Raw genomic sequence first — 23,728 nt, forward strand, 5'->3', positions numbered from 1 at the left:
TATTAAATATGTGAGATAATGCAAGTTAATTAACTCAATTTAGCCATTCTACAATATATACATATTTCAAAAATTCATAAATACTTATGTTTTTATTTGGTAATAAAAATTCATATCTTTTGGCAGTGCTGGGGATCAAACCCAGGGCTTTGTGTATGCTGGGCAAGTCATTAATGACTATGCTATACCCCTGCATCATTTAAAAAAATAAATACTAAATGATTTATAACCAGATTTTTAAAACAATCACACCTCCCAGCACTCGGGAGGCATAGGCAGGCGGATCTCTGTGAGTTTGAGACCATCCTGGTCTACAAGAGCTAGTTCCAGGACAGGCTCCAAAGCCACAGAGAAACCCTGTCTCAAAAAAAAAATCAAAAAAAAAATAAATAAAACAATCACACTAAAAGAGAAATGAGCTGTCTTTGAATGGTGAGATTAGTTATTTCCTGTTTTCCATCAGTTTCCAATACTTTGATAATTGACTGTTTTATTCAGTAAGGAAGATACAACAGCAACTGTTAAAGATATACATGGGAATGTCTTGAAATTTTTATACCAGGAAGGTTAACTAAGATGTTTTAAAACCTATTTGCACTTTAGCTTTTCTCTGACAGGCTATATCCACTTTTCAGATGGCATAGGAGCTGGCCAAAGCTGTGCCCTGGGTAAAGTCCTTCAATCTAATGCATTCCACATGGGAATTTTGCCCTGTGACTAAAGCTTTCCAATTCGCAAAGACTGAATCCAGCACATGCCAGGAAAGACAACCCTTGAATTGGCAGCAGTATTTATCACCATCCCTCAGTCATCTGTTAGCTGTAACTTTTCCAATCACATTTTTACCACATAAATTAGCAACTGAGATTGTTGACTGACCCTGGCAGTGTGTCCCAATAGCCACATCAACATGTGGTGGCCTCTGCTTCCCCTGGACAGTCACAGATTTGAGAAAGGCAGGGGATGGCTGGGTGATAACTCCATTGGTAAATTGACTGTCATGTAGGCATGAGGACTCAAGTTTGAACCCTGCACTCTAAATGCTTGGTGTGTTGGTATACACTGTGATCCCAGCACTGGGGGCGGGGGTGAAGATGGGAGTATCTCTGAGACTTGCTGGCAGCCAAATACCCCCCACCATGCATGCATATGCTAGAGAGAGGTAGAAGGAGAGGGAGTGGGGAAGGGAGGGAAAGGAGGAATGGTGAGGGGAGGGGAAGACAGGGAAAGGGAGAGGAAGGAAGAAGGGAGGGCAGAAAGGGAGGGGAGGAGAGGAAAGAGGAAAGAGGGAAGGAAGAACACTCAGGAAGTCAGCAAGTATCCAGCCACATTTGAAGTAAAGTCTTATAGCCTCCCCTCCCTGCTCTTTCTAACCAAAGGAGACATAGCTTTTTGCCCTTTTCAGCTCCAGGGCCACCTGTCTTAATTCAGGAATAAAAACTTGTGTCTAAGTTTGATAAATTCTCCCAGATAAACAATCTCAGCTGAGTCTAGCCCTGGAGGTGGCCATGTGAACAAAGTCACCGTTCTCTGAGAAGTAAACACAACCAGGCTCTCAGCTCGTACATTCCTATCACATTCAACAGTAGGGTGGGTGGAAGGAGCTCCTGGGGTTTCCAGCCAGCCATGAGGATGCCAGGCAAATACGGGAGCCACAGGAGGAAAAGCAGAGTCTGCTGCTTCTCTCAGTGGAAGAGCTGGAGCCAGAATGCTAGCTGCCAGCATCAAATCAAAGGTGGGGTGGGTAAATGTCAGCAGTGGGACAGAACAGGAGCAGTTACTCTGCCCTGGGGCTCTCCTCCTTAGTGGAGCTGGTGCCACATATACTTGGTCTGCAGTCCAATATGACTCCCTCCATAGCCTTCTTGCTACACTCGGATGCCATGAGTGTTTCCTGCACTGAGATCAGAGCATGAGCATCATCTTGGGCATCAGCAGTGGTCCAAGATATGGTGCTTAAAGAGTTCACTGGTGGCTCAGTGTAGCCTATTCATCTAGGGTCAGTACACCAAGGGCCAGGGCAGGAACAAAGACTCTTCTACCCCAATAGCAGCAAGGCCATCTGGTGGTTTTAAAGAAGCTACAACAGGCCCTTCCACCCATGCAATATGAGGTATCATAGAGGCTTTGTGCAGCACACACACACACACACACACACACGCACGCACGCACGCACACATACTCATACACAGACCAGATCAACTGAGAAGTCTTTACAAACCTGAGATTCCCAGACCATGGATGACACTACCCCTCCCAAGGGTGCACCACATCAGCCAGTCTGTAATGTGTAATACCCTTGGTAGCCACCATGAAAAAGTGCATTAGCTGGCATGACTGGCTAAGGGAGGATTATGATACTTCAGGAGGCAGCAAGAGTTGGGGGATGTCTTTCTGAAATTGTCCCTGAGAAGACTACAAATGCCTAAGGCCATCATCTAGATGGCTTCCTGTAACTAGAGTCATATCCCATCTGCTGAGATGCTGAGTTTTTGGGGTGAGTTTCTGTAAAGTCACTAAAAATGTAAAATACCCCCGTTCTCAGTTCAGGTGGGAGCCTTCTCTCTGCTCACAGTGGAAAGGGGTCAGCGCTAAGAGCTGGGTGGCCTTCTTTCCCAAGAACCTGGGATTTCAGCACTTCCTTCCACTGCTGAGTCTAGAAAAGCAGCTGGGGTCAGAAGCAGCATTCCAGGGCCCAGGACTTCTCAATCCTCTTTGCATCACAGCCAAGAGAAAACGTGCATCTACCTGGGGAGCATGTAGAAGGTTGCTTACTCTTATCATAAAACAAAGTTTCAGATAGCAAATAATTGTTGTATCAAGGAGGAAGGCATGGGATACAGCATGTCTGAACTGTGTTTGACCATACAGCCGCCCCATGAGATGAGTATTCTGTGGACCCATTGTGGGAAACACTTTACAGTGGATTTATATAAACAACAACAAAAAACATTGTTCTATTGTCACTGTAACTGCATAGCTAGTAGGCCTGTGCCTCTTCTGACAGAGAATTCACCCACAGCAGCCCAGCCTCTCCTGTTCTTAGCAATTCAGCATTCAAGTCCTGGCCATTTGAGGGTTTGTCCCCTTCCTCTTCATTCCCAGGCACCTCTGCTGCCGAGCTCATGGCAGGGCTGGTCATAGGCCCTATCTTCCTCAGCATGATCCTGAATGGTTTGATCTCTGTTGCTGTGATAAACACAGCAACTTAATGGAGGAAAGGGTTGATTTCAGCTCATACGTCCAGATTATAGTTCACCATTGAGGGAAATCAGGGCAGTAAGTCAAGCAGGAATCATGGAGGGATGCTGTTTATTGGTTCACTTATTCACTCATGCTCAACTAGCTCTCTTATACGGACCAAGCCCTTAGGGAGGCCTAGGGATGGTGTCTCCCATGGTAAACTGGACCCTCCTATATCAATCACAATAATCCTTCACAGACATGGCCAGAAGCCAACATGATCTGGCCAGTTCCTCAATGGAAGGCTCCTTTAGAATACCCTGTATTATGTCAAGTTGCTGCTGAAGCTAACTAGAACACCGAGTCTTATGCAATCCAGCATCTTCCCCCCTGAAACACCCCTTTCTCCTTTGCAATCTGCTCTGCCTCTATAGGATTTGACATGAGGATATACAAAATAATCCAGCCAAGTAAGATAGGGAGGGATCAGAAAAAGAAAATTCACTAATATTAGTAATCCTAAAAGCCAACTCCAGATATAATCAGAATAAATGTTCAAAATTAAACTTATTCTTGGGAATCAGGGACTCACAGGGATGTTGGTGGACCCCTATTAACATTCAAAAGATCATTTGCTTGGTTGCTCATGTTCAAACATTGAACTTATTTCTGTTTCTACTTGCAACTTTTCCTTCCATTATTCATAAGTACTTATTATGTCCTAGGCACTGAATACAAATATCTTACACTCAAAGGGTTCAAGGCCTAGGACAGAGTCAGATGAACCAGAAGAGAATGGTGCAGTGCACTTAGGTGAACAAAGAGGGATTTCTGAGCGATATCTGGAGGAATCAACAAGGCTTCCTGGAGGTGGTGACTCTGAAAGAAGACTTGGCGAATTCAAAGACTGATTACCAATTGCACAAATATGGGAGAGAGAGCCACTAGAGGTTTTCTACCTCCATTTTTAAAATCCTCCCCACTTCCTTCTCGTTTTGAATCCCAAGAACATGAATGAGGTGTTAAAAAGGCAAGCTATTTGTCTTGTTACTTTTGGATAGTACTTTTGTTTTTTTATACTTCAGAAAGTATATGTTGTCTTGTCCTTGCAGGTGGTTATTTAAATTGAAAGCAGCTGTGAAGAAAAGAACTCTCAGGGCACATTTTTTTTTATGCCCACTAGCATGAAATAGTCACTATTTTTGTTTAGCTAGACACAAAGCTTACCAGTGTGCTGCCAAGTGACTCAGGAAAACTTTCTACCCCTCACACTGCCCAGGTACAGAATGGCAAGTGTTGTTGTTGTTGTTGTTGTTGTTTTCTGGAGAGAAAAAAGAAAGAGGTGAGGGGGTTGGAGGGAAGGAAAGAGAGAAAAAAAGGAGGGTGGAAATGGGGGAGAGAGGGAAAGAGGAGAGAAGAAAAAAGTGAAAGACAGCTGAACAATTATGGAAAAGGTGGGTGATTCTAGACTGTAATATGGATACATTTCCTTAACCTCTCAAGGTCTTGACTGTGAAACATTCTCACAGAACCCAAGCTTCCTGGGGGAGAGGCAATCAAATAGAAAGACACCCAATCAAGGCCAGACAAGGGACACTCCTGTGTTTGTCCTGCCAGTTGAGGTGGGTAACCTGAATGGCCATGTTAAGATCACTTGGCCTCAAGGATGTATCAACAGCAATCCCATCATCCTCTCCTCAGCCTGTGGTTATAAGGAGAAACGGTCCCTGCCCAGTTAGTGGGGGCCTTGCAATACTCCCTAAGCTGGTTTCCATTGAAGTGCTCAATGAAAAACTTTTCCAGACCAATATCTGCAAAATACACATGATAAAATTCTAGAGGAAAAATTAGAATAGCCAGTTTAATGACAGCATGATTCCAATTTTGTTTAAAAATCTTCATGTACTTACCTAGACCCATAAACCTGACCCTATAAATCCATTCAGTAAAATGTCAATAGTGACTTTCTCTATATTCAATCACACATAATTTAAAATTTCCACTTTTTTTAATCCTTTGTGTGTTTGGGTATATATGTATACATGTTTGTGTGAGGGAGGCATGTGCACATGTGTGTACATATGTGTGGAGGTCAGAGGTCAACATTCGATGCCTTTCTCAGTTATTCTCCATCTCATTATATTTTATGCATTTCTTACATTTGTGTAATGTGTTCATGTGCACAGTGTGTACACCATAGTACACATGTAGAGGTCAGAGGACAACTTGCAGAAGTCAGTTCTCTGCTTCTACCAGGTGGGGCCTGGAGATGAAACTCAGGTTGTCTGATTTTGGTGGTGGTCTGCCTTTACCTGCTGAGTCATCTGGCTGGCCCCACACAGTTTTTGAGACAGGATCGCTTAGTGGGACCTGGGGCTTGCCAATTAGACTAGGCTAGCTGGCTAGCCAGACTCAGGAATGATCCTACCTCTAGCTCTTCAGTGACAAGGTTATAAGTTGGCACCTTTGCCCCTAGGTTTTTACTTGGTGTCTGGGGAGCCAAACCCCAGTCCTCATGTTTGAGTGGTGCCAACTAAACCATCTTCCCAAGCTGGGTCCCTTATTTATCTTTTAAAAAGTTGATCTACAATCAGCTCATTGCTTCTTTTAGCTTTCGAAAGTGACATTTTAAAAGATAAGGTAGTGTGGGTACCTCAGCCTAACTTGATAAACATAGGAAAGCAGTCTCTATCTCCTGGGAGCTTGCCCATTTGCCCAGAAACAGGCATCATCTCAGCCACATGGAAACTTGCAGATAAAATTTTGCTGCAGGCATGGTGGAGGTACTTAGGCATCTAGCGTGTCATTTCCCCAGGTAACTTGGGGAAGTGCAGGGGTTCTGCAAGGATGAGCTGGGGAGTCTGTGGCTTCGGGGATCCCCCTGAGATCCTTCTTTTCAGTTCTTCAAAGAGAATGTGCAGTACCTGCTGCAGCCCAGCCAGCCTTTCCCCTCTGCAGCTCAGATTACTGAAAAATACCTCAAAGCTAAATGAACAAATGCCATGTCTTGGCTTTTTTTTTTTTTTTCAGTAAATTTTAAGAGATTGATTTCATTTGGAAAGCCTTTCCAAAGAGGAGTTTCTTAAAGAAACATGCATTTGAAAAGCATAGCTCTCCTCTAGGAGTTCTCATTTTTTAATTGAGTGTGTGTGTGTGTGTGTGTGTGTGTGTGAGAGAGAGAGAGAGAGAGAGAGAGAGAGAGAGAGAGAGAGAGAGAGAGAGAGAGAGAGGAGGAGGATGGCCAGAATCCAGGACACCCACTTTAGGTTTTTATGGGCAACAGCTTCATTATTTCACAGTATTATCTTGATGCACATGGCATCTTTGCTGAAAAGGAGAAACCTGCGTGATAGTAGTCTTGAATTATGGCTTTGCTACTGACAACACTGGACAAGTTCTGCGAGTCCTTTGATGTCTTTCTTAGCTTCTATCAGGGGAAGGAGAAACTGTGAGGACCACAGTGATGCACTCATTAAGGATCACATTTCACCTTGCTTTACAAAATCATTTCTATCTTCATGATATACCACTTCCCCAGACACATCTTGGTGCCTCTTGGTCTCATCTTGGTTTCTTCAGGTCATTGTTAAGGCATCTGTGGCTGGCTGTGCTATTTTTGCTAGAGTTGTAGCTTTTCTTGTCCTGTAATCTCTAGAATATGGAGTTCATTGCCCTTTGGTCAGAGGAATGCCTACCAGAAATGTTGGTAACCTAGGAAAAGCCTTGTCCATGGTGACTGTTCATGCCACTTATCCCTTCAACTCCTTTTTGTTGTGGTAGCCAAGCACACACTAATGGATTTCATTTAAATGGAAAGACTTGGGCCGCTTGCTTTGGTATATTACTTACCTTCTTTTATTCTGTTCTCGAAGAATCTACCATAACTCATACACAGACCATGATATTAGGAGAGTGAGTAGAAAGTGCTTATTCTAGCTACTGAACATACAGAATTTTAAAATACATAATTCTTATTTACTAGTACATATATGATAGAAATAATGAGTTCTTCAAGGAGGTTTTCTCTATCCACGTGCACACATGTGCGCGCGCACACGCGCGCACACACACACACACACACACACACACACACACACACACACACTCCTTTTGGCCAGAAGAGGGCAGTAATGAATTTGTGGGTCTCCCTGCAGCTGTGACATTCCAGGAGCCCCAAAATGACAAGTAATTTTGGAACACCAGCTCAATTACTTTTTTTTTCACATGTCCCAAATTGCCAGGTAACAAGAATCCCAAAGGCCAATATTGAGTTATGTCTTGAAGAATTTGCGATATGCCAAGGGCACTCAATTCATCATCCTGTGTGTGTATGGTATAGGTAGCAACATAAAAGTGAATCCACATAAGTCTTATGAGCCATGGTTGGAATCCCAGCACTCAGGCACCAAGGCAGCAGATCAGGAATTCAAGTCTAGCCTGGACTACACTGTAAGTTTGAAACCAGCTTGCATTACATGAGACTTATCTTTTGTGAAAAAAAGCTCTGAGAGAGAGAGAGAGAGAGAGAGAGAGAGAGAGAAGGGGGGAGAGAGAGTGCTGTGGGAGAATGGCAGTTGAGTAGAAGAGAGACCATGGTACAGACTTTGAGATGAGAAGGAGAAAAATGTGCTGGAGGAAGAACCAGGAGTCAACATGTTTGTGATGAAGACTGTGGTGTACAAATTGGAGATGTGTAGGTGGGTCTGACCATGGGCTACTGGCTGTCAATGAACTTTTACTATGTACTAAGCACGAATCTAAGAACTGTCTGGATAAGAGCCACTAACTCTTCCCACCCGGTGGTTAATCTTACTTTACACATGAGGAAACTGTATGTGGCCAGTCGGGCTTCCTGAGAGGAGAGGAGCATGGCAGAGAATTTTCAGAGAATGCTCTTGACTTTAGAGGCATATCTGGGGACAGGAGGGAAGGAGAGAATGGAGGACCAGGCAAATGGTGAAACTGATTGTAATCCCAACTTCACTGGGGCCCTAGTCTAGCTCATGGGACACTGTGAAGCTGAGATGTCCCTTCAGAGATGATTCAAGACAGGATGAGGGGCCCTGGATTTCCTAATTCTGTGTAGGGCTTGGTCACTAACAAATACCCCAGCAAAGGGGAGGCAAACCAGGGCAGGTTCCAGAAAAATCAACCGTGGAGTGTCTACTTGTAACACTCCAAGAAGCTGGGAACAGACCTTCCAGTCCCAAAGCTAGTGTGGCTGGTGCAATTCAGTCCACCACACTGAGTTCAAGAAGCTTGCCTGATGTGAGAGCATTTAGAAGCAGAAAAGGCAAGTTGAGAAACCAGGGCAGCTGGCCCGAAGACTGCATTTAACTGTACTGATGTACTGCAGGTGGCTGACGCTAGATGAACACAGTCCCTCCCTTCTCAGAATGTAAAGGACACTGGTCCTGGACCCTTCCTCAGATACCAAAACCTGCAGATGCTCAGGTTGCTTATGTATAATGTACAGTGGCATAGTAGTTATTTGCATGTGACCACCTCTGGGTTGTGTAGAATACCTAACACAACAGGCATGAATAGTTGCTATACTCCATTGGTTTCTGAGTGACGGCAGGTAAACAGATGGCCCCAGTACAGAGGCACCTACGGGGTCTCCTTACAAAGTCCACAAATGAGGCTAGGGCAGCATACCTTAAATGACAGGTGTTAGAGGCAGACTAAGGGTCTGAGAGATGGTGTCAGGCTCCAGCTGGGGAAGCTTATACCCCACTCATGTGGACTCAGGGTAGTGCTTAGCATGTGGCAAATGAAATTTTGATTTGGGGAACTTTTGGGAATTTTTTCCTATTGTAATAAATGGTTGGTTGAATCTGATGAGGACGATTTCTAAGCAGAGGACAGCCATGTTCAAACCTTTGTGCAATAGCGCAGCTCTTGGTAATGGAGAACAGGTGAGGGCAGATAGCTCATAGTGGTGGGAAGACCTCTTATTTCCTTGTAAGAGTGGAATCCAGCTGATATCACGAGACTCAAGAAGTACGCAGAAAGAAAAAGGTCAATCTCCACACACTCAGGTCCCCTCTGCTCCCAGGATACAGCCATTGTCACCAGTTTCTTGTGTGTTCCCCCAGAGAGAGCATACACGTATGTAAGCATAGGTACACGTGGAGATCACATTCTATGGCCTTCCTGTTACATCTCCATACCATTCTGCACGGCGCTGCCTATACTAACACCATGGCTTAGACTTGCTTCAGTGATGTTCCTCTGGAGCCACATTATCCCCTTAGAGACACAGGATACAAAGGTTTCCCATCATGCATTGACGATGTGCTTTCCTGTTATATTTATGACACTGGGAGTCAAACTGAGTATCTTGTGCTTGTAGACAAGTCTCGACCATTGAGCTGCACTCTCTACTATACTTTTGAACCAGATCTCCTTTGATGGACATTCAAAGATGTGTTAACCCTTAAAAAACTTTTATTTGGTTCTACATTATACATTTTGGAGACAAAGTCTCTTGTACAGCCCAGTCTTGCCTCAAACTGATGGCAACCCTACTGTTTCAGGCTCCCAAATGCTGGAAACAACAATCTTGGATTACTCTGCCTCGCTCTTTTTTAAATAACAAATAGCTCAGTGGCCACATGTTTAGCATGTTCTGAGATCATTGGTTTTAATCCTCAACATCCCCAAAATGAAGTAAATAACAAACAACACTAGAGTATGTTTGTATACGGGGCAGTTGGCACATGTGAATTCATTTCTGTGAGATGAAGTCTTAGAATTACTAGGCCAAAGGAAACACACTTTTTATTTTGACAGAGTCTGACTGCTCTTCATGGGGGTCTACACATTGTCCAGTAGAGTCCTGCTGCCCCAAATCCTGACACAGTCTAATATGTGAAAGGGTGTGGGGATGCAGCTTGGTGGCGGAACACTTGCCCGAGGCCCTCAGTCTAATCCTTACTATCCCCCTACCATCCGCCAATCTGTAGAAAACAATAACCTGCCGTGGCTTTAAACTGCTTTTATCTTCGCCACCAAGGTTAAACACTTGCTTGTGTGTTCTAGAGGCAAGCATGGCTCCTCCCCTACGCACTACCCCATATCCTTGGGTATACGCCAACCGAATTATGGGAAGTTCATTCCTTCCTGCCGTCAGTGACAAATACTTAGAACAAATTTTAAATGCAGAGACTCACCTGCCTCTCCCTCTGCGCTGTTTCTGCCCCCAGCTCATGTGCTCCTCGGTGCAGAAGGCCCTGTTTGAGGAAGAGGACCACGTCAAGAAGCTGCAGCAGAAGGTGGCCACCCTGGAGAAACGCAACAGGCAGCTCCGTGAGCGGGTGAAGAAAGTCAAGAGGTCTCTGAGGCAGGCGCGGAAGAACAGCCGCCACCTGGAGCTGGTCAACCAAAAACTCAACGAGAAGTTGGCAGGCGCAGGTGCTCAGCAGCACATCAACGCCCTGGGCCGGGAGCCCGCGCGCGCCCCCTACCTGCACGGGTAGCAGGTGCAGGTGGATGCCTGCCTTGCCTGTCCCAGCGGACTGAGAGAGTAAACGCCGGTTCTGTACACACACTTACTTCAAACATTGTAGGAGATACCCGTTAGGCATTTGGTAGAGTCTAACTGGGTAAAATGGCAAAACTTACTTTCTTTTCTATTGTGTGCTGGCCTTACTGGCTACTCGGCTTCAGACCCTATGTGTGGCATGCCCTTTTTCTGTCCTGTTGCCACACCTTAAATCCCAGAGGTAGTAGGATCCTGAGTTCTGGGCCATCTTGGGTCTGGCCCTTAACCTTTAGAGAGTCTCTTCTTCGTGAAGAGAACATTCTAGAAGAGAACATTCACAAAGATATCACGGGACTCTGCTTTTATTTCAGAAGTGAGTCTCTGAGTCTCAGCAACCAGAGCAGAGCACATACAGCCACAGTTGTAGAGAACATTCCGGAATGTTCTGCTGCTTTTGCTCATGGGTTTAGATGCAGGGCGCCTACATGCAAATATGCAGGGACTCGCACTCCAGTTAGTATTTCCCTCACAGCCAAAGCTTGTTAAGACTTAAGGAGTTCTGAGCAGGGAGCTGAGGCAGCTGGTAATTGGTAAAGATAAATTGTATCAGTTTTCCAACTGCAACGCCCTAGGGCTGACATGACACCTACAGGTTGTTTTAATCTAAAGAGCAATTGCTTTTGTGGACACACCATGTTTCATGATTCTGGGAGTCAAACTAGCAACTTATGCTTGCCAGGCAAGTCTCTACCATTGAGCTGCACCCTCAGGCCTACTGTTAAAAAACCAGATTTTCTTTGATGGGCATTTAAAGATGGTTTCAACCCTTGTTCCCAAATGAGTTCAAGGTCAATGACCCCAAAACACTGAGATTGTCTGCTCTGCAAATGCATCTCCCTGCGTGGTGGGACTCGGTAAAGGCCGTGTTCCCACCCGGGCTCCTAAAGGGCGTTGTCTAGGTATTCCAACAACCTCCAAGCCCTATTGGGAAACACACATGGTCTTTGCCCAGGTTCCCCACAAAAGGTCTTTATGTACCCTGATAGAAATACTTGCGCAATGGTGCACTTTCTTTTAAACAAGTCTTTAACAAAAGGTTTTCTTTGCAAAGGAAACTTCAAGGCAGTTCAATAAGAGCACTCTCACTGACCTTACCACTGCCAAGGCTGACCATATCTCAGCTGTGTTATTCCGAAGTCAGCTGAGTGGCTGCTGCTTTGTCTTTCCTGCTGGTGGCCCTCCAGACCAAATGCCCTTCCATGCTGTCCCACCAACAAAAAGAATCCTTTGGCTCTACAATGTCAACCACCCAAAGCCCACTCCAGACACACGAGGCTGATAAAATGGCCATTACTGTCACATTGCTACCTTTCTGCTTTTAGGAAGTCCAGGCATCTCTATGAGAAGTACCTTGTATTGTATGAGTATCGTGCCTTTGGCTAGACTGGGCATGATAGGAACGTCTATTCTGGGACCAATCTTCCTCCACCCTCACCCCTTAGCCCCTTTAGCAGTGCTATTCATGATTTGCTACACAGGAGTGCCTTCTTGCTAATTCCCCTGGGGGAACATTTAATTAAAGCAGTTTTGTTACCTCCCAAGAGAATGACAAGCTTAAAGGTGACAGAGCCAGGACTCAGAGCACTGTGGAAGCCAAGATGTGCTATGTTCTGTTTTTCCAATAAACATGAGCAGTGATTCTAACAGCAGTGAGACAATGAGCATGTCTTTGGATCTGGGAGGTTTCATGATTTCCAGCTTCAGCCTGGAAAAATGATTTCAAGCCTTTGGGGAGACATTTGGGAGTGACCCTGGGACATTGAGGACTGATCAAGCCTGTTCTCCCTGCCATTCCCTGATGGATGTGACCTTAGTCTCACTCCCCCTGGGTTCCCAGCTCTCAGCACACCTGTGCTCCTGATCTGCTGCTCACAGGGGACAGGAGGTATCATTAATCAATGTCTTTAGACACATACCGATGTCTTGCTAAAAGAGACTTCCCTAGGTCCCATAATCTTCTGCCTTGTCATCTTTCCACAGCCCTTGCCACCTGTTACTCATCTGAGAGAAATGTTTAATGTTCCATAAAAGGATGACTCCAGGCATCACTCAGAACATGACACTCTTCCTCCAGTCTCTTCTGGTACCTTCTGTGAAATTCGGGCTACTGTATCATTTCCCTTCAAGGTACCAGAAGACAAAATCACACAGTAAGCAAGAAGCAGGAAGACTCTCAAATCTTCAAATGACAGTCCCCAGGAATGTCATTTGCCCCACTGGCAAGGTGTGGACAGCAGTGAGTGTGGGAATGAGGCTTCATTAGCTCAAAAGTATGTTGAGAGTCAGCGTCTTTGGTGGCTTTCCCATTCAGGACACTGCCTCTGCTGTACTGTTTACTCCCCTTTAAAACACTTGTTTTAAACACCAGCTACATTGCACATTATGAACCCCACTGGAATCAGAAGTTACTGGAACCCTTGCATCTGGAGCACAGGAGACCCATAGGTTTGAGGCCAGCCTGGGCTGATCCACATCTCTCCCCTACAACACTAAAGCACCCCAGTAATAGGCTCTTTCTCACAGATGATCTCATTTGATGTTATTAATAATTTTATAAAGTAGAAAGCTTAATTCCTAGGCTCCAACAGGAACCCGAGGTTTCAAGAAATAAACAGCCTAAGGAACACAACTGTGCAGGTGGTTAAACAAGCACTTAATTCTACCTTCACTTTGCTCTGTACCTGCTCGTCTGTAAACGGGACAATCAGATCTCCTGCCCTGAGATTAGCAGGATGACTGGGACTGTCATCAGAGATGTGCAACACAGCTCTGATACTTGTTTAATCCCTTCTTGTCCCTTCTACTTTTTATTATCAACATTTACCATAAAGGTTCAATGTGTGTCACAATAAGGAAGTTTATCAGACAAGAGGAGAAATGAGGGAGAAGTGACTGCAGTCAGTCATAGTACACATGTACATATGCGCTACACATATGCACGAAAGTCAAAACTCAATAATTTTGTAGATGAATATGACATAATCCACTTTGTTGGAAAGAGACTATTTGGTAGGATTGCATATAATTTTCTTATTGATCATCATATGACTCTTTGGCCCTTTTTCTATCTGCCATAAATCTTTTGCTTTTTCAAAACTTTCTAAGTACCTCCCTTTCTTCCACACAGAGTAGTTGGCTGTTCCTTCAAACTATAAAGAAAATGCAACCCATCACCAGTGTGTTCCCTGGAATCTCTTACCTTCACTCACACTTAGTGGGTTTGCCATCCTCCTCTTCTCCCACCACCCAGCAGAGGCCTGCCTCTACTGCTCCATGCAGCATCTGAAAGATTCCCTTACCCTGTGATGACATCATATGTGCTGGAAACTCTCTCAGATTCATGTGTTGAAGGCAGTACTTTTAGGAGGTAATTAGGAGTTAAAGAGAAGAGAGTGCCCTCCCATGATGGTATTAGCAGCTATACAGGAAGAAAGAGGCCTGAGCTGGTACTATTAGGTCGCTCAATCTACCATGTTATGATGGCCACTAGATAAACAGCACCATGCCCTTAGGCTTTCTAGTCTCCAGACCATGTGACAAATAATTCTCTATTAATGAATCACCACCTCAGGTATTTTGTTATAGCAACAGAAAACAGACTAAAACATCTGATTCCAACACTCTCTTCTTTAAACGTAGATCTTTATCATTGGGGACTCTTGTTCTTCTTCCAAGCATTCCCAGACCTATTCACACCATGACAAAAGCCAGAAAGAAACATGCCAGCCCCAAGCACAACAGTGTTCTGCCCTTTAATCCCCAGTGAAAACTCTATATGTCCATAAGTGATGACTTCTACCTTCTACTTCTCAGGCCCTCCTTAGCCTGTGAGGACTGGGTTTTAGTCCAGGCTACTGCGCTCAGGCAGCAGATGGCCAAAACTACATGTTCCCACATTTATCTCCTACATTTATGAAATTATCAAAAAGAAACACTTAACATGATTCAAAACTTATCACCAAGACTTTTTTCTTCCTTTTTCACTCCATCTTCCTAGCTCCCTGACTACTGTGAAATGACTATACTGGCTTTCTCCAACCAATACTTAAACTTACAAATTCTAATGAAACAAAACTGCCATTGATAAAATGTTTATATGTGTAGTTATGCAAACCTAGACCAGTGGTTTCCAATAGAACTTTCTTCTGTACTGGAAATAGTGGAATGCAGCTAATGTCAGGGGCTGGAGGGGTGGCTCAGCAGTTAAGAGCACTGGTTTCTCTTTCAGAGAATCTGAGTTCAATTCCCAGCACCCACGTAGCAGCTCACAAACATCAGTAACTCCAGTTCCATGGGATCTGAGACTCTCTTTTGGCTTCCATGGGCACTGCATACATATATTTCACAGATATACATGCAAGAAAAACTCCCATACCAATAAAATAAAAATCAATAAATCTTCAAAAAATATTAGTGTTACTAAATAGCTAAATTTTTACTCAAGACTAATTCATTAAAAATGTGTTTTTATTTTATTTTTATATAAGATCTGGAGTACATTTCCTTTTGAAAGTGTTGAATACTGGCATCCCTGGGAAGCAGAGAAGTAGGCATCCTCTGATCTTCCACTCAGAGATGACTGTGGGAAATTCTCCTTATGGCACAGAAAACACATAGTGTATTGAACTTCAAGAGACAAAGTGAGCAAGTTAGCTGTAAAAGGAATCAGGGCCAAATAAGTTATCCAAATGTATGGTCGGTCATGGGGTTTCACAGGCGAAAAAGATGCTTCAACTGGTAAACGTCGGACTGATCCCTATAACTAACATCCATCAATACAATCTAGGTGTGACCCTGTGGTAGTTATGCGTGGAGTTCCAGGATCATCCTCAATGCCAGAATTTTACATATATATATATAATGAAAATTATATATATGTATATATATATATAATGAAAAATAATCTGCTCATTTCCTCCTGCTATCTCTCTCTGTATTTGTCATTTTCTTTATTGCTGTTATAAAATACTTGACAAAAGCAACTAAAGGGAGTACAGGTTTATCCTGGCTCACAGTTTGAGGGTACTGCCCATCATACCAGAGAAGGCATGACAGTTCAGGGGTACAGCCCACCATTCCGGGGAAGGCATGGCAGTTCAGAGGTATATCCCAGTATGCCAGGGAAGGCATGGCAGTTCAGGGGTACAGCCCACCATGCCAGGGAAGGTATAGCAGCAGGAGCCGGAGGCAGCTGGTCACACTGCATCCACAATTGGGAGGCAGAGTGATGACTTCAGGTGCATCACACACTTTTTATTTAGTTCAGACCCCTAGCCCACAGAACACTACCATCCACAGGTGGGGGCTCTCGTTCCACCTCAATTAACCTAATGTAAAAACTCCCTTACAGACACAACCGGAGGTATGTTTCCATCTGGCTTCTAAATCTAAATAAGTTGACAATCAAGACTAGTCATCTCACCCTCAATATCCTTCCTCACCCTAAGCCATAGCCCATTCAATTCACCCAGAACCCAATGTCTTTGACTGTATCATTTATTTTCTACCCCCTTTCCTTTGGTCTCTCTTTGTCCATCACTGAGAAAAATCCCACTTATGTTTCAAACTGTCTCAAGTACATGATGCTTAATCTGCATAGAAACTGCTATAGTTCCTTACATGTTTACAGTTTTGAGATAAGTAGTTGTTGAGAAGTCTTGGGACACTATTTTTTTTCCTCAGGGTAGAGATGGGCTTCAAAAGCTGTTGTTTTTCCTTCTCACAACCTGCTTCCTGCTGTTGTTCCCTTGACATCTCTAAAGCTGGTTGGTGTTGCCACCAGAGACCTCACAAGGTGAAGGGGTAAAAGCCTAGTTGGTTTATCTGAGGGGTTCTTTGGCTTTTACTAAGGGATATGGGAGAGGCCCTAAAAGGGAGTGAGATGAAACTTCCATTATCTGAATTTTTCAATGACTTCTGCTTCCCATTAAGGGTTCATGAGTTGGCTGTATCCTCTGTCCCTGTGAGACGAATCTCTAGTTGCCAGATGGCTGGGCATGAGCCACATGGCCTGGCATTTTGTGTCTTCCTGTCCAATAAAATGGAAAATTTAAACCAGACACAGAAAAAGAGCTTTTTATTAAAATCATGTCTTAATTGTGAGGCTGGGCACCCTGGGAGTGGAAGTCAGCATTTCCAGACCTTTAAGCACAGGAAAAGAGGACAAAACTGCCACCAGCAAAGTGCCAGACAATGATGTAATATGACCCTATGTGAGGGGATCTCCACCCTGGCTGCCCACTGGGGACACCTAGGAGCTGCAAACAGAAGAGCTTCCCTAACCAACTTAGGGGCCTAGCTTCTAGACCTAGAATAAGACAATACCTTCTGCATGGGGGTGATGAGCATCCAGGGCTGAGAAATCACTGTGCTGAGGATAAATGAGGTTTTTTTGTTTGTTTTTGGAACAAACACTTCATTCTGGGAGATAATAACTTAGAGGTCCTCTTGGTAAGAAACTCTCTGGGTATTTGGAATAGCTCTGAGTATTTTTAAAATGATCTAAATATAAGTACTGTAGACTGACATATTAGCTACCTATGGTTGTGTAGCATACTGGCTGCTTTATGGCTACAGTTCAGTGTCTAGAGGTAGCTTAGTGATGTTCTTTGCTAAGGCCAGCCATTGGCTGAGTCAAAGTCAAGGTATTGTCTGAAGGCTTCATGGGGAGGGTTCCATGTCAAAGTTCACATGACTGTTGGCAGAACTTATCCTTTGAGTCTGAAATGCCCTGACTCCCTATAGGCTTATATTTTGAACAGTTGACCTCCAGCTGGTAGAAGGTTCTGGAATCTTTGGGAGGTAGAGTCTTCCTGGAAGAAGCTGGTCACTGGAGGCAGATTCTTGGAGAAATATTACCCTTGGGCCCTGCCTATCACTGTCTTGGCTTTCTCACCTGCCATGATGTGAACTGAGATGCTTCACCAAGCCCCCATGGTAGCCTGAACTCTTAGGGAGTGTGAGCCAGAATAAACTTTCCTTCTTTGTGTTGTTTATGTTGGAGAATTTGGTCACAGCAACATAAAAGTAACAGATGCACATGATTTAGTTTCTTAAGTGTGTTGAACTCACTGGCTAAATAGCTGCCCTCATGCTCTTGCCAGATGGGCCTTGCAAACATCAAATATAAAAGCTTAGAGGGCAATAGAGAATATGTACACACTACACACAATTTACATCTAGAAAGGAAGTGAACTCTCATCACCTTTGCAATAAACTCCAGATTAGAAACAAGTCATAGTTCTTCTTTCAACACACATACAAAGGGAAGACAACATACAAGGACATGCTTGCCAGGAGTTGGGAATGTGTGGGCACCATCTTAGACTTAGTCTGTTCCAACTGCACTCTAATAACTCAGTAATACAAAAGCATGTCCTACATGAAGGAAGCACTTCCCCAAATACTTTTGTACCACATCTCTACCATGTCTGCACAACCATCATGACTGGCCTAGTCATTTTATGAAGGACAACTGCCACCCCCTAGAGCTGCTCAAAAGTATGGGAACACCAAGTCACCCAGTGTCTCTTAGGTGCAGTCTAACATCCAATGGAGAGTTTATAAGACTCAATTGAAAGCTCAGAGAAATGCAGGATAACTAGTAACTCTGGATTCTATTGAGGGAATTCAATCCATACTCACACCCCTTCTTTAAGTAGTTCTGTTTTAGACAGCTTGGATGGCTGTTACACAAAGCCCTAGCAGGACGCTACAAACAGCATTTATCTCTCACAATCTGGAACATAGGTGTCTCAGATCAGAGCACTGGTTTATTTGGAAGCTAGTATCAAATTCACACATTATGGGTTTGAAAACTACTGTCTCAGAAACGAACCGTACATGGGATAAGGGTATAGTTGGTTATTTATTAAAAGGGAGATCACTTACATGAGAAACCTATAACCAGATAGCGCTCCGAAAATCCAGTCTCAGCAGCACTCTGAGATCTGACTAGAACCCCGAGAAAAGGGTGAGTCCCCTCTCCTCAGATCTTTATTCCACATCCCAGTATGCACCTGTGGCCACACCCAAACGTACAGATCTCTCCCTACAAACTACTTCCTGCTTTGCTGACACCTATCCTTATTCCTCCATTTTCTTTTTCTTCCTTCCTTACATTATTTTCTTTTAAAATTCATTTTATGTGTGTGTTGTATGTATGTATGTATGTATGTATGTATGTATGTGCATATGTGCACGCTAGGTACCCACATTGGCCAGAAGAGGAGTTACAGATGATTATGAGCTGCAATATAGGAATCAAATTCAGGTCATCTACAAGAGCAACAGTGCTCTTAATGGCTGAACCAATTCTTCAGCCCTACACCTATCTTTTCATTGGCTCTCCACTGAATGGATGAGGGTGACAATCTTTGATATCTTGAGGAACACAAACATGTGGTCCATAACACCTTCTATATGATGGTTTCCCAAGTTTCATGAAGAAATTTCCAGTGGTAGAAAGAATGCTTTATGGGCAAAGGGCTATCCTTGTGGCAGGTCACAACACAGTTTGAAATTTATTTTCTTGTCATCTATCCTCCATATCAGCTAGCAATATGAAATTGAGACTCTGATATCCCATCATCTTTGTTTTCTCTGTGAGGCCATGGAGATGACTTAATGTCACTGTACTTGTCCATCCATCAGTAAATTTAACTAAATCAATCAATAAACCATCCATTTTCATATCTTTATTACCTTCAACATGGCCTCTTATGACAGACATATCAAGAGGACTGATTTTATAAGAATCTTATAAACGCATAAATACCTTTCAAATAGGAACCTTTCCTAAATCCTACACTGTTATTTGCATGCTGCTTTTAAAGGTGTTTTCCTTTGTACATTTCATTCTGCCTTGGATTCCTCAAGGCAGTTTCTTTAGTTGGAGTTAATAGCTCAGAATCCAGTGTTTAGCTTGGAAGAGGGAAGCTGTTGCAGATCTCTGGGTTAACCAGCCCAAGGCCATGTGGAAAGCTTTTCTAGGCATCAATTGGAGGAAGGCACAAGCCTGGTTCTCCCACAGCTCCTATTCAGGTAGCTCAATGTCTCAGAGGCATAAATCCTTCAGATCCTTCCTATCTGCCTGTTTGCCAACACATCACAGGGGACTTCAGAGAAGAGCATAGCTTGTCAATTGGAGAGAGATGCTGTTTCCTTTTAAACTTTTCTTTCCATGTTTTTTTTCTTGTTTTGCTCTAGAGCATTAGTGATTGGATAGGACATTCATCCCGCTATCATTATAGAATTTTCTTTTGTACATTCATGTGTAGGGGTACATACATGTGTGCAGACACATGTGCATATGAGTGACCATTTTGTGGAGGTCAGAGGACAGCCTCAGGTGTCATCTATCAGGTAACATTCTCCCCTCCCTCCCTCTCTCCCTCCATCCTTCTTTCCTTTCCTTCTTCTCTCCCTCCATCCCTCCCTTCTTGGACAGTGTCTCTGGATGGCAAGGAACTTGGCAAGTAAGCTAAGTTGGATAGTTAGTGAGCCCCAGGGATCTGCCCGTCTCTGCCTCCCCTGCACCTGAATTACCAGTGTGTACCACTATGCCTGGATATTTCCCACATCAGTTCTAGGAATAAACTCAGGTTCTCATGCTTCCAAGGCAAGCACGTTTCTAACTGAGCCATCTCCCAAGGCCACTACACAATGTTTTTGTCATCCATCCTTCATCACAATCACAAGTAAGGAGACAGAGAACCCAGAAGTCCCCCCCCTCACATCATGACTGAACATGACTAATGGCCTACTTGTGGCATGTAGCATGTGGGAATTGAGAAGCCAGGACTCAATTTCAACTCAGGAAGAAAACATGGGAAAATTCTACCACTACCACAACTCCCATTGCATAGAACCTACTTTTCTTTGAAAGTGCTCTGTTGGGGGGGAAGGAGCTAGGAGAATGAGAAGGAGAGAGGAAGAGGGATGCCGAGGACATGAGGGAGCAGAAAATATGAGTCAGGGGAAGAATACACGATAACAAGAATGGAGATATAATAGAGGGAGACACTTTTGGTTTACAAGAAATCAGGCACTAGGGAAATGTCTGGAGATCTACAAAGATGACACCAGCTAACTATCTCAGCAACGGAGGAGAGGCTACCTCAAATGCCCTCCCCTGATTATGAGATTGATGACAGACTTATATGCCCTCATCCAGCAGCTGGTGGAAGTAGAAGAAGGCACCCATAACTAATCACCGATCTGAACTGGAACCCAGATGTAGATAGCTGGAATACCAGCATGGGACTGATCCAGACCCAAGGAACATGGGTTTCTGTGAGGAAACCTCGGAAATCTACGGGACCTCCTGTAGAAACCCAGTATTTATTCCTAGCATAGGTGTGGACTTTGGGAGCCCAGTCCATATAGAGGAATACTCCCTGAGCCAAGACACACAGGGGGGTGGGCCTAGGCCCTACCCCAAAGGAAATGAAAGACTCTGATGACCCCCTATGGAAGGCCTCACCATCCAGGGGGAGCAGTGAAGATATGTGACAGATAAGGTTTTAGTGGGGGGAGTGGGTAGGGAAGGACGGGTGGGAGAAGTGAAATGGGATTGTCATGTAAAACAATCCTGTTCCTAATTCAAATAAAAAAAGTTGGAAAAAAAAGAAAGTGCTCTATTGGCTGCAGTTGTACATTTTCCAAACACACGTGCCACTGATCATTTTCCCCGTTTTCTAATGGAACTTTCAGGGGCTGGGTCGCCTGCCCTCTGTTTCTGAGGTGGTAGTGATGGTAAAAAGTAGGAGTACAAGAGAAACTCAAGCCAGATTTCACAAAGAACCATTCTAGACCTCTGAGGAGAATTCTCTGAGTTCAACTAATTTAAATCATTTTGGTGTGAGACACAAAGAACCAGCTTTGGGCTGAGGGGAGACACCAACTCCATTTTCCTTAAGCCTCAAACTGGAATTGTCTAACCCACCTTTTGTCGGCTTTTCCTTCTGAAATATGATGAATGCATCCAGATGTTTCTAGTACTTTATCATACTGTTTGGTTCAGGGAAGACGGGTTTTCATCTTCCCGAGGGTCATAAACATCTAACATGACCTGCTTGCATCTCTCTAAATACATCATTTCTCTCAACCCACAAACTGACCTGTCATACCAAGATGAACACTGTGCTAGGGTTTTCCCCTCATGCTCCTCCACCCCACCCCCACCATCGGCTAAATCTCAAACATAAATCGGTTCTCTTCAGAATAGACAGAGGCTCTTAACGTCAAAAGAACAAAAGTCTTCACTGTTTCAACTTCCCCCTGGAGTTCTTCTTTCATTCCCCTCTCTTCCTTCTCTGCAGGATCCAGGGTGTCTGCTCTATTTTCAGTGGAATTGGAGGCTACACCTCACTGAGAAATGGAGACCTGAAGGGTACCGTGGGCTTCCTCCTTAGGAGGCAAGCTAGTGCCTCCTCCTCACTTTAGTCCCTGGCATAGAATGTGGACACAGGCTGGGTTCCCAGAATCCTCCAGGGTATTGTATGGGGACATAAAAATAGACTTCTCCCTGCAGGGGATAGATTCCAATTAGAATCCTGAAATTTATTCTCATTTTCATTTTCCACCAAAGGGACTAGATTTAAAACCAGGCAGCTGGCAAATTGCCACGGAGTTTTTCAGCTTGCTAGCTATGACATCTCATGAGAACAACTCACAAGGCTTACAGAAGTCTTCCGTTTCAGGAACTCAGTGGGAAGCTGGAGTGGCTCCATCTGTCTCTGGTTCATGAGCCTGTTAACAATGTTACATTGGCCATGGTACTCAGTGACTAATGCAAGCAGCACCCAGGACCCATCACTAGCCTCCATGCCCCCTGATGGCTTTGCCCTGTGCTTTGTTCACCTCTTAATTAACATCATTTTTGAGGGGTGATATAGGGTATAGAACCCAGGGTCTCATGCATACCAGGCAAACACTCTACCCAAACTTGTTGCCGTCTCAAGACCTTTGCACACAATAGTCCTTCTGCTTGGAGCCTTTCTCCTTCTAATCTTCGCACAGCTTTCTTTCTCCCTACTCTGAAACTTGGGAGTTTTCCTGAGAGTCTAGTTTATCACCCAGAGGACTTCATTACTTTTATTTCATTCAGAGCAACTTCCTCCCTGCTCCCCAGGCAATCAGCTCCATCGTTACAGGGACCCTGGTGGTTTTGGTTTTGACTATATTTTCCAGATGGTAGTTCCCTGCTGTCTACCTGATCAGACCATGGCATGTAGCAGGTGCTCATTACTTACTCATTGCATGAATGCATAAATGAATGAATTACTTTTATAATACTCTTAAAATACATGTTAAGAAAATAGCAGCCTATTTTTCCAGCACTTGGGAGTTAAAGGTAGGAGGATAGGAGTTCAAGGTTATCCTCAGCTACATAGCAAGTTTGAAGCTAGTCTGAGCTACATGAATTTTGTCTTAGAAACTCAAAAGAGAAAAAAAGAAACGATGATATTCATTTTACATATAAAACAGACCCAAAGACATGAAGTCACAGGCTGTGTGACTTAAACACTATCACACAGTTAGTATTTGGTGGAAATGGGTGTCAGAACCAAGTCTTCTGGCTCAACTTTGTGTCTTTTTAATAATTTAAAAAGTACTTTAACTTTTGTAAACATGTTGTGTTATAAATTATTTAACATCCATTTTAGTGCATAGTTGAATTTTTGACAAACATATACATCCATAGAGATACCACCAAGATGTAAACAAGATACAGAATATTTCTTTCATCCTAGGAAGCATCCTTTTGCTTCTTGGTATACCAAAACCCTAAACTCTAGTGCCAGGACAGCCTTTCCATGGGTGTTTGGCTGTGTGCATGTGTGTGTGCGCGTGCGCACGCGTGTGTGTGTGTGTGTGTGTGTGTGTGTGTGTGTGTGATGTGTGTGTGTGTGTTTATCTTTTCACTATTAAAGTATATGGCTTCTCCAAATTTCAGACCTATCATTTGTAATGCACATATGACTGTAATAAACTATC

At 43.9% G+C, this 23,728-nt stretch overlaps 1 protein-coding gene and 1 long non-coding RNA gene across 4 annotated transcripts in view; one reads left to right on the forward strand and one right to left on the reverse strand.

Moving 5' to 3' along the window:
• Positions 1 to 10,664, forward strand: part of Ccdc3 (coiled-coil domain containing 3) — a 93,997-nt gene extending 83,333 nt beyond the window's left edge. Inside the window, exon 3 of the mRNA XM_027405185.2 lies at positions 10,392 to 10,664. Coding sequence (XP_027260986.1) covers positions 10,392 to 10,664 — 273 coding nt within the window. The remainder of the gene's footprint in view (positions 1 to 10,391) is intronic.
• Positions 1 to 20,739, reverse strand: part of LOC118238602 — a 73,330-nt gene extending 52,591 nt beyond the window's left edge. For all 3 annotated transcript variants that reach the window (XR_004769340.1, XR_004769342.1, XR_004769339.1), the window contains exon 1: positions 10,359 to 20,739. This is a non-coding gene — a long non-coding RNA (uncharacterized LOC118238602). The remainder of the gene's footprint in view (positions 1 to 10,358) is intronic.
• Positions 20,740 to 23,728: the final 2,989 nt, after the last annotated feature.

This window comes from Cricetulus griseus, chromosome 3 (assembly GCF_003668045.3).
Source record: "Cricetulus griseus strain 17A/GY chromosome 3, alternate assembly CriGri-PICRH-1.0, whole genome shotgun sequence".
In the NCBI taxonomy this organism is placed as follows: domain Eukaryota; kingdom Metazoa; phylum Chordata; class Mammalia; order Rodentia; family Cricetidae; genus Cricetulus; species Cricetulus griseus.